The sequence below is a fragment of the Giraffa tippelskirchi genome, chromosome 3 (assembly GCF_054371585.1).
Source record: "Giraffa tippelskirchi isolate mGirTip1 chromosome 3, T2T-mGirTip1v1.2.pri, whole genome shotgun sequence".
Taxonomy (NCBI): Eukaryota; Metazoa; Chordata; class Mammalia; order Artiodactyla; family Giraffidae; genus Giraffa; species Giraffa tippelskirchi.
The window spans coordinates 143,094,718-143,111,563 of record NC_137277.1 but is presented as its reverse complement, the minus strand read 5'-3'; the positions used below and the strand labels follow the sequence as shown (position 1 = coordinate 143,111,563).

At 37.8% G+C, this 16,846-nt stretch overlaps 1 protein-coding gene across 1 annotated transcript in view; it reads left to right on the top strand.

Moving 5' to 3' along the window:
• Nucleotides 1-16,846, top strand: part of DNAH7 (dynein axonemal heavy chain 7) — a 244,722-nt gene that overhangs the window by 113,959 nt on the left and 113,917 nt on the right. Inside the window, exons 29-34 of the mRNA XM_081581429.1 lie at nt 1,347-1,445; nt 6,164-6,412; nt 10,941-11,090; nt 13,193-13,375; nt 13,738-13,914; nt 14,430-14,561. Coding sequence (XP_081437555.1) covers nt 1,347-1,445; nt 6,164-6,412; nt 10,941-11,090; nt 13,193-13,375; nt 13,738-13,914; nt 14,430-14,561 — 990 coding nt within the window. The remainder of the gene's footprint in view (nt 1-1,346; nt 1,446-6,163; nt 6,413-10,940; nt 11,091-13,192; nt 13,376-13,737; nt 13,915-14,429; nt 14,562-16,846) is intronic.

Below are 16,846 nucleotides of genomic sequence, written 5' to 3'. Positions count from 1 at the left end.
AGACAAAGTCCATATTAGCAGAGCTAGATTTAGGTTTGGGAGCTCTGGTAATTCAGAGACAGCAGGACTTAACTGCCAGGCATCAATGACTTTGTAAAGTTAAAGTCGGTTAAGTAGGAGCTTGGAGTTTACTAGGAAGATTCCAGACAGCAGGATGAACGTTCTGGAAACCTAAACTGATGATGGTGGGAATATCTTTGGTGTGAAATGTTGAGTAAAGTATAGACGTTGAGAGAAACATTTCTGAGTTCAGATTTTTTTGTGTGAGTTACATGAACCATCTTATGGGCATGAGCAACAAATTGAGTTCAGCCAGGTTTTTAGGAAACCCTTGGTTACCATAGGTGTTTTGGAATTTAATATTTATTTTCTGAAGCACCCTCTACGCAAGTGACAGTGCGTTAACCAGCCCTGTCCACTCCGCCTCGGAACACACTCAAGCCTGCTGGTACCAAGTGTGCAGTCAGAAGGTGGCATGCCACCCTGCCCTCACACTTGTGGTCGGTGGCTTGTTCCCAAAACTTTCTGAAGCCAGTTGGATATGTTATTGTTGTTATGTCCTTTAATTAATTGTCAATGAAACTGATGGTATATGAGCATGAAAAGAAGAGGTTTGTTTTTATGAAAACTGAGTTCCTTGTTTAAGAAAGACTGAGTGAAAATGAAATGCTGAAAAATTGACTTGGAATTAGGTGTGGACAAGAAAAGTAAGACTGAAAAAGAACACTTCTTAAGGATGCTACATTTAGATTGTCTCTGAAGTATCTTTGAAGAGAATGATTATCTTTAAAAAACAGAAACAACAAAACACAAAAAAGATAGAGCAAGCAGATGATTCATTATTGATTGTTTTGGTTTTGGTTTGTGCAAGAAATATTGTGCAGAACTCCACCCTCATAGAAAAAGCCTTGGCACCAAAATATGGGCAAATGAGTGAATATTTATATGTTTTAACTTTAAATCTTTTAATGAGTCTTCACTTTTAATGATTATTTACACTTTATCAACTGATTGCTGGTCTTGAACGCATAGGACAAGCAAGGTCTTACCCAGTATAGAGGCAATGGCAACTCCCAAACTATACAAAAATCATGAACAATAGATTTTTACTCAGAGGATCTGTGAAAAGGCAGTTAGTTCAACTTAGGATTTCATTATAAACTAGTATAAAATTCAACAAGTGTAATTGTCAGTTTCTAAAATTAATAACAGCCCAGTGAAATTAAAATAAATAACATCTTTGCATGGGTTTGAATGGCCTCTGGGGCCTGGGTGCTAGTGTGTATGAACAGGCCTGGGGTGCAGTTAACAGATGCAGATGTCTTCATGAGTATATTTTCTTTCAGCTGAAATATCCAAATGAAAATGAAGAAATTCTGCTGCTTAGATCTATTATTGATGTAAATCTGCCAAAATTTTTATCCCATGATTTACCACTCTTTGAGGTAAGAACATTTTTTACTCTAATGTATCAAAACACTTCTAATAATATATTTATCAAGTGTCCAAGTTTTCAAGTCCCATTAAGAAACTTCCACTGTAGAAAACAGAGAAACACAGGTCACTCCATGTTTTATTTGAAATATGTTTAGCTAGCTTGTTGTTACAAGTAACTTTTAACAACTTGGGATTTTTTTAAGTAGTACTTTTTTTTCTACTGCAGAATATAATAAGCACACAAAAGTCACAGAATATTTGCTCATAAATTTCACTAGGATATAGACTCCATGGAGGAAAGTAATTGGTCAAACACACCACTGAATCCCTTACACAGAGGGGTACTTTGCAAATGTTTGTCAAAATTACTGATCGAAGAAGTAAAAAATAAGCTTAATTTCTTCAAAAGAGTGCAGTGGCTTTTATGAAATTGGCTTTTTTCAGGATAATTTAAGATAAGAATTAGGTTTAATAATATCATTGCATTTTAAAAATTAGATTATAAGTAATTGTAAAGAATTATTAGAGTGATGGTTAAAGTTCCTGTATTGTCATGTGATGTCACTGTTTTTCTTTTCCCATCCTCAGTAGAAGTGAGTGGGGGTGGTGGGTGGTGGGCTGCTGACACGTGGTAGAGTTACTCTGTCTTGCACCGCCTTGAGTGTGGACAGTTAGCTTCCAGTGTGTAGAGACTGAGATCAGAAGACTCTCATGGGGAGGGGAGAAGTGTCACTGCCGTGGGGGTGTGCTCCAGCGCCCTTAGCTATCCATGGGAACAATGTTTCATCATTCGGATGGAAGCTCCCGTTAGTATTTGGAGTTGACAGTGCTAATATTTTATAGATCAAGTCTTCAGGGAATCGGTTCAAAATTTCTTCTTAAAAATTTCTCTCCGTTTCTTTGGTACTAGTACACTGTACAGATTTTCCAGGAATAAATATAAGTAAAGCTATATTTTTATAAGTAATATAAGTAAATATAAGTAAAGCTATAAATATAAATAAAGCTTTATTTTTATAAAGTAGAGATATATCTCATTTAGATGTATTCTCCTATAGCTGTGTATTTCATTCAGCAAATATTTCTTGAGCAATATTTCACAAATGGAGCATAACTGTTACTTTCAAATAGGACAGTTCCCCGTTGTAAGAGACTGTCCCACATGCTACACACTCTTGGCATCCCTGATCCCCCCAGTGTCTCTGGACTTTCACAGTGATACAACCGGAAGGACAACTCCATGTACTCTCAGCTCTCTACCTGCAGGAGAGTGAGAGGAACTGGTCTTGGTTGGGAACCACTGACTACTAGATATGATCTGGACTTATCTGCTTCTTTCAAGGTTAACCATACATAATTTGAACAATCTGAGAAGATACTTTTGTTTACTTAGCAAACACTATGCATTTACAATAGACTAGACCCTGTTGTAAGAGTTTTATGAATAGTTACTCCTAAGCACTGGTGGCTCAGATGATAAAGAATCTGCCTGTGATGTAGGAGACCTGGGTTCAATTCCTTGGTCAGTAAGATCCCCTGGAGGGGGACATGGCTACCCACTCCAGTATTCTTGCCTGGAGAATCCCCTGGACAGAGGAGCCTGGCGAGATACAGTCCATAGGGTTGCAAAGAGTTGGACACTACTAAGCGACTAACAAGCACCCAGTAGGACATGAGCTGTCATTATCTCCATTTTACAGATGGTGTAACTGAAGTACAGAGTTGATCAGTTATTTGTTGTCTTGGGCAGTATATGAAAGAAAGGGAATTGCAGCCACTCAGCCAGGGTATATCCTACTGCATTTTTGTCTCTCTTTTGCCCAAAGGAAACTTACTGCTCTGAACTGGAGTCAGTTTCTCTGTTAACAGCATTTAAAGAATTAAATTTAAGGGTGATTAAACTGAAAGTTTGTCAATTCTAAGGTATAACTCAAATGCATGCTTTCATGTTAAGCTCTTCTGAATTTTCACTTTCACCTTCAGAGTGAAAAGAATAGTTGTATTTATCACATAGGTTGCTACGAAGTGAAATGAATGTCGCTCAGTTGTGTGTGACTCTTTGTGACCCCATGGACTGGGGTCTCCAGGCCAGACATGAATTCTCCAGATGTGAATTTTCCAGGCCATAATACTGGAATGGGTAGCCATTCCCTTCTCCAGGGGATCTTCCCAACCCAGGAATCGAACCCAGGTCTCTCACATTGCAGGCGAATTCTTTACCAACTGAGCTACCAGGGAAGCCCTAAGTTTCTATAATGCTTATGAAATAGCCTTAGTGGTTTATAAAGGAATGTTTCTTAGACCTTGAAAGTGACTTTATATATTCATATAAACTATATGTGGAATTATAATTCTTTCCAATCCTATATTATGTGATTATATTATTTTTCTAAAGCTGCCGTAACAGAGTACCACAAACTTGGTGGCTTAAAACAACAGAAATTTATTTTCTCACGGTTCTGGAGGATAAAAGTCTGAAATAAGCTGTTGGTTACCTCTGAAAGAAGGTAAAGATTCTTTAGGGAAGAACCCTTCCTTGCTTCTTAGCTTCTGGTGGCTACTGATGATGTTTGATGTTCCTTGGCTTGTCATTGGTGGTTCCCTAGTGGCTTAGGCTTCTGTCCCCATCACTAGAATGGCCTGTTTTCCCAGATGTCTTTGAGTCTGCATCTTCCTCTTTTTTCTGTTGTAGAGAAACTAGTCACTGGAGTTAAGGTCCAGTAGGATCTCATCTGATCTAATTACATCTGCAAAGATCTTATTTCCAGATAAGGTGACATTCTGACAAATTTTTGAGGAACACTAAAAGGATTAACATACTACCCACTACACTGATTAAAATACTGTTAAACTAATTTTTATGTGTGATATGAGGCATGGATTCAAGATCATTATTTTGATAAATCCAGGTATCCTAGCATACTTTGTTCAAAGACTATTTTTTAAAATCTTTACTGGATTGCCTTTGTTTGAGAATGAATTTTCATATGTGTCTGGATCTTTATCTGGTCTCCCTTTTCTGGTCCATTGCTATATTTTGTCTATTTTTATACTAGTATGATACTGTTTTTATAATAAGCCTTGAAATCAGATAATGTTCATCTTTTAACTTTTTAACTGAAAAATATGTAAAACTACAACATCTGAAGAAGAAAACAGGAGAAATCCCTTATGAATTTGGGTTTGGCAAAAATTTCTTGAATATACCACCAAAAGCACAATGCATGAAACAATAAATTGATAAAATAGGCTCATCAGAATTTAAAAGTTTGCTCTTTGAAATACACTGTAGGAGAATGAAAGACAAGTTAGAGCTATAAAAGTATTTGCATATTAGATGTATGGTGAAGCACTTGTAAGTAGAATGCTTAACAAATGGTCAAAACTTACCATGAAGAAAATAAACCAATTAAAATAGGCAAAAGATTTGGGATTGAGCAAACTCCGGGAGATGGTGGACAGGCATGCCTGGTGTGCTGCAGTCCTTGGGGTCATGAAGAGTTGGAAATGACTTGGTGACTGAAGAACAACAACAACAAAAGATTTGAACAAACATTTCACTAAAGAAAATATACAGATGGCACAAAAGTAACCCAAAAGTGTTACTCTTTAGCAAATGCAAATTGAAGCCATAGCAAGATACTGTTACACGCTTATTAAAAATACTGATTATACCAAATATTGAAACTCTCATACACTGCTGAGGGGAATGTAAAATAATACAACCATTTTGGAAAGCAGACAGTTTCTTCAAATGTTAGGCACGTGCTTGCCATTGTTGTGTTGTGTTAGTCATTCAGTCGTGTCCGACTCTTTGCAACACCATGGACTATAGCCTACCAGGCTCCTCCGTCCATGGAATTCTCCAGGCAAGAATACTGTAGTGGGTTCCCATTCCCTTCTCCAGGGGATCTTCTTGACCCAAGGATCAAACCTGGTTCTCCTGCATTGCAGGCAGGTTCTTTACCATCTGAGTGCGGTATCCAAGTATTCCACTCCTCAGTATTCACTTGAGAGAAATGAACGCATTTGTCCATACAAAGACTTGTGTGCACATGTTTATGGCATCTTTATTTATTTCTAAAACTAAAAACAATGAAAATGTCCATCAGCAGGAAAATGGCCTTAAAAACTGGTACCTCAGTATGGTGGACTACTTCAATGCAATGAACTGTTGATATATGCGGTGGCGTGTTTGAGTTTTCAAATCTTTATGCCGAGTGAAAGAAGCCAGATTAAAAAAAGTAGTACATATAATGTGTAATTTCATCCATATTAAAGTCTAGGCAATGAAAATAAAAATAGAAACAGAAAGCAGATTAGTGTGTGTGTTGGTTGTCTGGGGATGGAGGTAGGAGGTGTCAAGGAGAGGAGAGAGGAGGATTACAAAAGATCATAAGGAAACTTGTGGCAATGGTTGATATGTTGATTATCTTCATTGAGTTGGTGGTTTCACTTATCAAATTATGCCCTTTAAATATAACCAGTTGATTGTATGTCAGTCATACCTCTATGAAGCTGTTAAAAATACTGAGCTATTATTTAATGGCTCTGTTTTCATCAGTATTAAACTGATGTGAGGATGTGAGAAATTTTATCAAGTTTATAAACATATACATGTGTATATAGATGTATACATATACATACAAATATATATAGAGAGAGATAATATGAGAATTTATAGCTATATAATGTTAATATAAACATCCAAATCATCTATCATCAGGGAATTACTTCAGATTTGTTTCCTGGTGTGAAATTACCAAAACCAGATTACAACGATTTGCTGGGAGCTATCAAAGACAACTGTGACTCCATGAATTTGCAAATGACCAGATTCTTTTCTGAGAAGATTCTTCAGATATATGAAATGATGATTGTGCGTCATGGCTTTATGATTGTTGGAGAACCATTTGGAGGAAAAACCAGTGCATATCGTGTCTTAGCTGGAGCATTAAATGACCTATGTGAAAAGGTAAGTGTGGTATCAATCCATTAATTTACCAATAATCAGCTTTGTGTAAGATAGAATGTATAGTCACTTAAAGGGATACTTTAATGCAGCAACTTAAAATTATGAAAATGTAGAGAAAATAGAAAAGTAATATGAATCAAGTAGAAGGTTCAGCGTATAAAGAATATGCCACAGATTTGCCTCAAAGCGTTTAGTTTCTTTTTTTTATAAAGGTAACATGTTCATTGTATTAAAAAGTCTGAAAATGTGAGAAAACCTTATACTTTATAAAGTCATAGGAGAGTGTATTTTATTTTCTTTGTGTTTAGATTCATAAAGCAAACTTCTTTTAGTGCTGTCTGTTAGTGATATTGAAGTGTGTGTGTGTGTGTTGTGTATGTGTATGCATTATATAATATGTATATAAGCATAGTAAATAATGATAATTATATTATTTAAAATTACTGTCCTAGTTGACTCAGTTTGATCTACTTTGATATGCTAAAGGAGTGAGACTGTTTTAAATTCTCCAACTGATACTGCATTTGTGTCTACTTATCCTTGTATTTCAAATAGTTTTTGCCACATATATTTCAATGTTTGTAGCCAAATGGGATTTGTGATCATTATACCTTCATTGTGGAGCCTCCCCTTCAGCCAGTATAATATTATGTACTTGTGTTATTTGCCTTGGATCCCCTGTGACTAATTTCAGTGTTGCAACCCCTGCATTTTCCTTGCGTACATATTTGCCCATGTTTGTAATTGTGACTCTGACTGTCACTGTGATTTACTTTTTTATGGAGAGTAAATACTTTGACTTTTATTTTCTCCACTTGATGGCCTTTATCTTCTCACTGGGGAATTTAGAGTCATTTGTATTAAAATCAAACTGATGTGTGTCATCTGTCCCTTTATGCTTTTATCCTTCCCTGTGCTTTCCTTTCTTTGCCTCCCTTCCTTTCCCTTCATCCTTCTTCCTTCTTTTTCTGAGTTTTTGTTTGCATTCTTCCTCTTTTGTTATTTTATTGTTATATGAACTATTTTTTTTGCTATAAAAAAATAAATCTCTAAAAGCCAAATGTGGTGCCACTAAAAGATTTTAAAAGGTGAAGGTTATGGCCATGTATTCTGGTAAAATATAAATCCTCAAAGTGATTCATTACCAGGAAATTCTCAGAGTGACATTGTGGTAAGGGAAGTGGGGCTTCATAGTCACTGCCTACAACCTGCACTTCACACTAGCTCTGCTTCATTTGGGACAAAAATCTTTCTTTGATGGCAGCAACTTTGTTCTGACTGAGATATTCTAATAGAGCTCTCCCATGCTTCTGAATTAGGGATGACATATTGTTATTCCCTTCCTGGGAACAAAGAAGAAAACAAAGACCTTGGGTTTATTTTACTGCTTTGTATTATTATTCCCATATCTTTTCTTCAGTTTGGTATTTCATGCCCCAAGCTCCAGTGGTGGTGGGCAGAAAGCAGTGTGGGAGAGTTGAACTTAGTATGTTGCTATATTCAGGTATGACCTAAATCGATTCTCTTATGATTATACAGTGGAAGTGACAAATAGATTCAAGGGATTAGATCTGATAGAGTGCCTGAAGAACTATGGATGGAGGTTTATGACATTGAACAGGAGGCAGTGATCAAGAGCATCTCCAAGAAAAAGAAATGCAAAAAGGCAAAATGGTTGTCTGAGGAGGCCTTAAAAATAGCTGAGAAAAGAAGAGAAGCTAAAGGCAAAGGAGAAAAGGAAAGATATACCCATTTGAATGCAGAGTTCTAAAGAATAGAAAGGAGAGGTAAGAAAGCCTTCCTCAGTGATCAATGCAAAGAAATAGAGGAAAATAATAGAATGGGAAAGACTAGAGATCTTTTCAAGAAAATTAGATATACCAAGGGAACATTCCTTACAAAGATGGGCATAATAAAGGACAGAAATGGTATGGACATAACAGAAGCAGAAGATATTAAGAGGTGGCAAAAATACACAGAAGAACTATACAAAAAGGATCTTCATGACCCAGATAACCATGATGGTGTGATCACTCACCTAGAGCCAGACATACTGGAATGCGAGTCAAGTGGGCCTTAGGAAGCATCACTACGAACAAAGCTAGTGGAGGTGATGGAATTCCAGTTGAGCTATTTCAAATCCTCAAAGATGATGCTGTAAAAGTGCTGCACTCAATAGGCCAGCAAATTTGGAAAACCCAGCAGTGGCCACAGGACTGGAAAAGGTCAGTTTTCATTCCAATCCCAAAGAAAGGCAATGCTAAAGAATGTTCAAACTACCGCACAATTGCACTCATCTCACACACTAGTAAGTTAATGTTCAAAATTCTCCAAGCCAGGCTTCAACAGTGTGTGAACTGTGAACTTCCAGATGTTCAAGCTGGATTTAGAAAAGGCAGAGGAACCAGAGATCCAATTGCCAACATCTGTTGCATCATTGAAAAAGCAAGAGTTCCAGAAAAATATCTACTTCTGCTTTATCGACTACGCCAAAGCCGTTGACTGTGTGGATAACAACAAACTGTGGAAAATTCTGAAAGAGATGGGAATACCAGACCACCTGACCTGCCTCCTGAGAAATCTGTATGTAGGTCAGGAAGCAACAGTTAGAACTGGACGTGGAATAACAGACTGGTTCCAAATTGGGAATGGAATAAGTCAAGGCTGTATATTGTAACCCTGCTTATTTAACTTACATGCAGAGTACATCATGTGAAATGCTGGGCTGGATGAAGCACAAGCTAGAATCGACGTTGCTGGCAAAAATATCAATAACCTCAGATATGCAGATGGCACCACCCTTATGGCAGAAAGCAAAGAAGAACTAAAGAGCCTCTTGATGAAAGTGAAAGAGGAGAGTGAAAATTTGGCTTAAAACTCAACATTCAGAAAATTAAGATCATGGCATCTGGTCCCATCACTTCACAGCAAATAGATGGGGAAACAATAGAAACAGTTACAGACTTTATTTTGGGGGGCTTCCAAATCACTGCAGATGGTGATTGCAGCCATGAAATTAAAAGACACTTGCTCCTTGGAAGAAAAGCTATGACCAACCTAGACAGCATATTAAAAAGCGGACACATTATTTTGTCAACAAAGGTCCATCTAGTCAAAGCTATGATTTTTCCAGTAGCCATGTATGGATGTGAGAGTTGGACTATAAAGAAAGCTGAATGCCAAAGAATTGATGATTTTGAACTGTGGTGTTGGAGAAGACTCTTGAGGGTTCCTTGGACTGCAAGAAGATCCAGCCAGTCCATCCTAAAGGAAATCAGTCATGAATATTCACTGGAAGGACTGATGCTAAAGCTGAAACTCCAATACTTTGGCCACACGATGTGAAGAACTGATTCATTTGAAAAGACCCTGATGCTGGGAAAGATTGAAGGCAGGAGGAGAAGGGGACAACAGACGATGAGATGGTTGGATGGCATCACCGACTCTATGGGCATGAGTTTGAGTAAGCTTTGTAAGTTGGTGATGGGCAGAGAGGCCTGGTGTGCTGCAGTCCATGGGGTCACAAAGAGTCAGGCCCAACTGAGTGACTGAACTGAACTGAAAAAAATGATTGTGAATAAATAGAGCATAGTGAAACTATGCTGTGTATGTTGTAATGGTGGATACATGATATGATGTATATGGCAAAATCCATAGAACTGTCCAATACAAAGGGAAAACCTTAGTAAGCCATGGGATTTAGTCAATAACAATGTATCCAATCAGTTCATCACTCATAACAATGCACCACACCAATGCTAGGCTTTAATAATAGGGGAAACTGTGTAGGCTGGGAGGTGGAGGGGATATATGTGAATATCTATACATTACTTTCTGTTCAATTTTTCTGTAAACCTAAAGCTACTCTAAAAAAAATCTATTAGTTAAAAACTTAAAAGAACTTATGCCCCAGGTGTATTAATATCTCTTATTAATTCCATAAAACAATTTTCAAGGTTTTTGTGGAAATGATCAACTTACCAATATGAACTTTTTCACAACATGAAAATGGTACATATTTCTATATATTTAATTATTAATTTTCACTCAAAGAATGTTTTGTAGCAAGAATCATCCAATTTCAGCCCAAGGAGCAAATTCAGCCCCAGACCTGTTTTTGTAATGCCAGTGAGCTTAGAATGGTGTTAACATCTTTAAGGTTTGTAAGGAAAAACAGAAAAAAATATTTAACCTGTAAAGCTTATAATACCTACTATTTATAGATCTCGACCTACTATTTATAGATATCGACCAATATTTACTAATTTATTCCTAAGTATCTTATGAGTTTTTAAATCCTATTTTAAATGGTACTTCTAAATTTTATTGTCAAGTTTTTCATTGGTATTATTTAGAAAATACAATCAATGTTTAGATAATGATCTTGTACTCTGGAACCTTGTTAAATGAACTCTTTACTTCTGATAGTTTCTTTTAGAGTCTTTAGGATAATCTACATACACAAACATGTTTTGCCTGAATAAAGACAGTCTTCTTTTAAATAAATAAACAATTGTTTTCTATTAAGGGGTTAATGGAAGAAAACAAGGTTCAGATTACTGTTTTAAATCCTAAGTCCGTCACCATGGGTCAGCTGTATGGACAGTTTGATTTAGTGTCCCATGAGTGGTCCGACGGGATCCTTGCTGTCAGTTTCAGAGCATTTGCTGCTTCATCGGTAAGTGCTAACACTTTGCATGTCTATTTGGAAAGGCTATGAGAGTTCTGATTTTTTCAGTTTCAAGTAAACATTTGCATTTATAGCTCAAGGTACATATTTAAAGTGCATTACTGAATAGTCTGGCAGGGTTTCTATGAAGAGCCCTTGTGAGTCTCTACAAAGACGGCCAGAGACCATGGGGGCAGGCATATCCTCCTCAGTGTACACAGAGGAAAGGGCATGAGGAAAGGAGACTGAGGAGAGCATTTCTGGTGCTTATTTTCCAGGCTAGGTGACCCAGCAAGGAGAGCATCTGAATAACAGGATCCTTTTGATCTATCAGTAACATTCTTTGCCTTGTTGCTCAGCTGGCTGTCACTGTCATACCTACTAATTGTTAGATAGACTCCAGTGCTGAAAGAGGAAATTGCAGACCAATTCCAGTGCTTCCCTCTAGTGTGCTGGGAGATCATGAGCTGTCTGTGGAAAGAAAAAATAAGGGATGTGCCAGCTGCTGACCTCTGGGAAGGGGAGTGGGAACTTACCCCTTCCTGGCGTACCCTGCTGAAGGGCTGCTGCCCACTCTAAGAAAGGAGAGGCCACAGACCAATAAATATTAACTTGGTTGTTGTGTTAGCAATCTCTCCATGGACTATGATCAGATAGAGACAGCTTGTTAAGGCTAGTCTTACAGGAAAAGGGGCTTAGGCTAGAGACATTTAATTGTTTTGTTAAATCTTATATATATATATTTAAATGTTAACCTTTATTCTGACTGCCATACATCCTAAATTTGGTGCTCTCTACTCATTTCAGGACGAGACAGTCATGAGTCAGTGTAATAACAGAAAAACATTAAATCACAGCTGTACTTTTATTTTCCTGAAGGACCTTGAGCCATGAATAACATGAGGCTTGGCTCTCATGGGGCAGAGATCTTGCGCAGTGTCAGGAGGCACAGGTGGGACACACAGAGATCTGGGACCACTGATGAAACTTCTCAGATCCTTTCTTGTCACAGTAAATGTGCCCTGGCCCAGATTAATGTGTGAAGTCTCTAGATAAAATAATCATTTATACAGAAATAATCATGAGATACCTGTCATTTTATACTTAGCTGCAGAGTATGTGTTATATTTTCCAGGAAGGTACATCCCATAAATATTAGTCTCAGGAAGGTTAAGTAGCTGTCCCCAAGTCACACAGCTGGGAAATAGTAAAGCCAGGTTAAAAGTGAGGTCTCTCAGTTGTTGCAGGGCCCAGCTGCTCACCATCAGGGGAGTGTTTCTCAGAGTGGAGCCTAGCAGGCTTAAGAACCCAACAGCAGGAGGAAAAGTTGATCTGAAGGTTTTATCTCCAAGACAACGCACTCTTCCATGCTTCCTGAGCATGGCCAGAGCTAGCTTCTGAGTGTGGGTATGGGTGACTTGAGTCCAGACAGGCCCACTGTCTCGTGGATTAATGCTTTTGATCACAGGATGGAGAAGGTGTTAAGGTGGATTCAAATCCCTCACTACTTCAACTCAAGTTTGCATTTGCTGAAGGTGAACCCGAGGCATCATCTGTGTCCACAGGAAGGCTTCTTCATAAGGGTCTGGAAAAGAGAATCAGTTTTTCTCATTGTGGGACTGTGAACATTATATTGATATTAATGCCAGATATTATATGACCACAAGACAGTTCAGCCCATGAATGATGTGTATGTGGGTGAATTCATTCAGTGGAGGGAACAGAAAATTTGACTTGATACAGAAGAATAATTGATCTGTATGAATACTAAATAGAATGTCTATAGAGTCAGACAGTCTGAATGAAAATTGTTTTCGCTGGCAGTTGCACTTTTTTTACTTATACTTTCTAAAATATGTTGTATATGATTTCAGAGACGTTGGAAAAGGTAAAATCTTAAGATGTTAAAATTTGTCTCGTCCATGGTGCATATAGGCTTCTTTAGTGAATATGTATATTCACACGCACACACACTCTATTCCAAAGGTACCTTTACATTTTGATGGTGAAATTAGTTTTAAGAGATACATTTTAAAATTGTAAAATAACATGAATGAACTGTTTCCTTCCATAACCATTTTTGCCCTTTATTCACCATCTGAATGAACCAGACACCAGATAGGAAATGGTTAATTTTTGATGGGCCAGTAGATGCAGTATGGATTGAGAATATGAACACTGTACTGGATGACAACAAAAAGCTATGTCTGATGAGCGGGGAGATTATCCAAATGTCACCACAAATGAATCTTATTTTTGAGCCGATGGATTTAGAAGTTGCTTCTCCTGCCACTGTAAGTTCTCAATTTTCACATCTGCTAATAAATTTGAAATGTTATAAATGTGTTTATTGCTTAGTAATTTTGACTCTAGATGAAAAAAAGTATTTATAGAATTCGTTTTAACAGCCATCTGTGATTCTTCAAGAGCAGACATATCTGTTGACATACCTTGACAATGATAAGAGTCAGGGATAGTTCCCTCTTTGTCTAGGACCATTTGGTAAAGTCATACATGAAAATTTAGATGAGGAAATTATATAAAAGTATGCTTCCCCCCGCCGACAAGTTTTCTGAAAACTGTAAGAAATAGATGTACTGAGTCATCCTTCTTTTATAAGCAGTACCTTGGTGGTAAACAGTGATCGTTTTTCCAGGTTTCCAGATGTGGGATGATATACATGGAGCCTCATATGCTAGGCTGGAGACCGCTGATGTTGTCTTGGGTAAATCTTTTACCTGCTGCAATCACTGTTATTCAGAAGGAATTTATAGTAGGCTTATTTGACAGGATGGTTCCTGTTTCTGTTGAATTTATTAGAAAGCATACAAAGGTAAGAGGGATGAAAATTTTAAGGTTTACAAAATAAACGGAAAATCCAAATTAGCTATATATATACATTTTAATGTCTACTTTATTGTCGACTACCAGATATTAAAATATTGTCTTAATCAGTGTGATTAAAAACTCTTATTAAAGTTTAAAATTTTTAATTAATATAGTTCTCCAAAAAAGTATTTTAAACGAAGCATCTTATGGTTTGAGAAAATGTACAGATGCTAATCTTTTCATTGTTTGCTAATCTTTTTTCTTTGTTAAAAAAACAAACTTGCTGTCCCACCTAATCACATCTAGGTGAAAATGTTCTAACAGGTGATCTCTCATTTCTGATGAACTATTATTTTAATAAATAGTTTCCCTCTTATAAAACTAGAATTATAATACTAACACCTTTTCGTAGATGTTATGGTTGTTATAACTAAATGAGTTCAATAAAAATTAGTTGATATTGTTTCAATTAGTGCCTCATTTAAACTGTTTCATAGACATTTTTCTCTGATTTTTCAGGAATTATCTCCTACTTCAGATACAAACTTAGTCCGATCCCTAATGAATCTGATAGACTGTTTTATGGATGACTTCGCTGATGAAGTCAAAGTAAGAGAGAGAAATGATCGAGAAACTTACTCTTTACTTGAGGTAAGTCCATGTACTCTTTACATGAGGTAAGTCTTTGAATCTTACAATAGAAAAGGATTTATTGCTTTCTCCAGTAAATTTTCCTAATTCAGTTCAGTTCAGTCACTCAGTCGTGTCCGACTCTTTGCGACCCCATGAATTGCAGCATGCCAGGCCTCTCTGTCCATCACCAATTCCCGGAGTCTACCCAAACCCATGTCCATCGAGTCGGTGATGCCATCCAACCACCTCATCCTCTGTCGTCCCCTTCTCCTCCCGCCCCTAATCGTACACAGCATTAGGGTCTTTTCCAATGAGTCAACTCTTCGCATGAGTTGGCCAAAGTATTGGAGTTTCAGCTTCAACATCAGTCCTTCCAATGAACACCCAGGATTGATCTCCTTTAGGATGGATTGATTGGATCTCCTTGCAGTCCAAGGGACTCGCAAGAGTCTTCTCCAACACCACAGTTCAAAAGCATCAATTCTGTGGCGCTCAGCTTTCTTCACCGTCCAACTCTCACATCCATACATGACCACTGGAAAAACCATAGCCTTGACTAGACAGACTTTTGTTGACAAAGTAATGTCTCTGCTTTTAAATATGCTATCTAGGTTGGCCATAACCTTCCTTCCAAGGAGTAAGCGTCTTTTAATTTCATGGCTGCAATCACCATCAGCAGTGATTTTGGACCCCAAAAAAATAAAGTCTGATACTGTTTGCACTGTTTCCCCATCTATTTCCCATGAAGTGATGGGACCACATGCCATGATCTTAGTTTTCTGAACGTTGAGCTTTAAGCCAACTTTTTCACTCTCCTCTTTCACTTTCATCAAGAGGCTCTTTAGTTCTTCTTCACTTTCTGCCATAAGGGTGGTGTCATTCGCATATCTGAGGTTATTGATATTTCTCCCGGCAATCTTGATTCCAGCTTGTGTTTCTTCCAGCCCAGCGTTTCTCATGATGTACTCTGCATATAAGTTAAATAAGCAGGGTGACAATATACAGCCTTGACGTACTCCTTTTCCTATTTGGAACCAATCTGTTGTTCCATGTCCAGTTCTAACTGTTGCTTCGGGACCTGCATACAGGTTTCTCAAGAGGCAGGTCAGATGGTCTGGTATTCCCATCTCTTTCAGAATTTTCCACAGTTTATTGTGATCCACACAGTCAAAGGCTTTGGCATAGTCAATAAAGCAGAAATAGATGTTTTTCTGGAACTCTCTTGCTTTTTCGATGATCCAGTGAATATTGACAATTTGATCTCGGGTTCCTCTGCCTTTTCTAAAACCAGCTTGAACATCTGGAAGTTCATGGTTCACGTATTGCTGACGCCTGGCTTGGAGAATTTTGAGCATTACTTTACTAGCGTGTGAGATGAGTGCAATTGTGAAGTAGTTTGAGCATTCTTTGGCATTGCCTTTCTTTGGGATTGGAGTGAAAACTGACCTTTTCCAGTCCTGTGGCCACTGCTGAGTTTTCCAAATTTGCTGGCATATCGAGTGCAGCACTTTCACAGCATCACCTTTGAGGATTTGAAAGAGCTCAACTGGAATTCCATTACCTCCACTAGCTTTGTTTGTAGTGATGCTTTCTAAGACCCACTTGACTTCACATTCCAGGATGTCTGGCTCTAGGTGAGTGATCACACCATCGTGATTATCTGGATCGTGAAGATCTTTTTCGTACAGTTCTTCTGTGTATTCTTGCCACCTCTTCTTAATATCTTCTGCTTCTGTTAGGTTCATACCATTTCTGTCCTTTATCAAGCCTATCTTTGCATGAAATGTTCCTTTGGTATCTCTGATTTTCTTGAAGAGATCTCTAGTCTTTCCCAATCTGTTGTTTTCCTCTATTTCTTTGCACTGATCGCTGAGGAAGGCTTTCTTATCTCTCCTTGCTATTCTTTGGAACTCTGCATTCAGATGGGAACATCTTTCCTTTTCTCCTTTGCTTTTCACTTCTCTTCTCTTCCCAGCTATCTGTAAGGCCTCCTCAGACAGCCATTTTGCTTTTTTGCATTTCTTTTCCATGGGGATTTTCTTGATCCCTGTCTCCTGTACAATGTCACGAACCTCTGTCCATAGTTCATCAGGCACTCTGTCTATCAGATCTAGTCCCTTAAATCTATTTGTCACTTCCACTGTATACTCATAAGGGATTTGATCTAGGTCATACCTGAATGGACTATTGGTTTTCCCTACTTTCTTCAATTTAAGTCTGAATTTGGCAATAAGGAGTTCATGATCTGCGCCACAGTCAGCTCCCGGTCTTGTTTTTGCTGACTGTATAGAGCTTCTCCATCT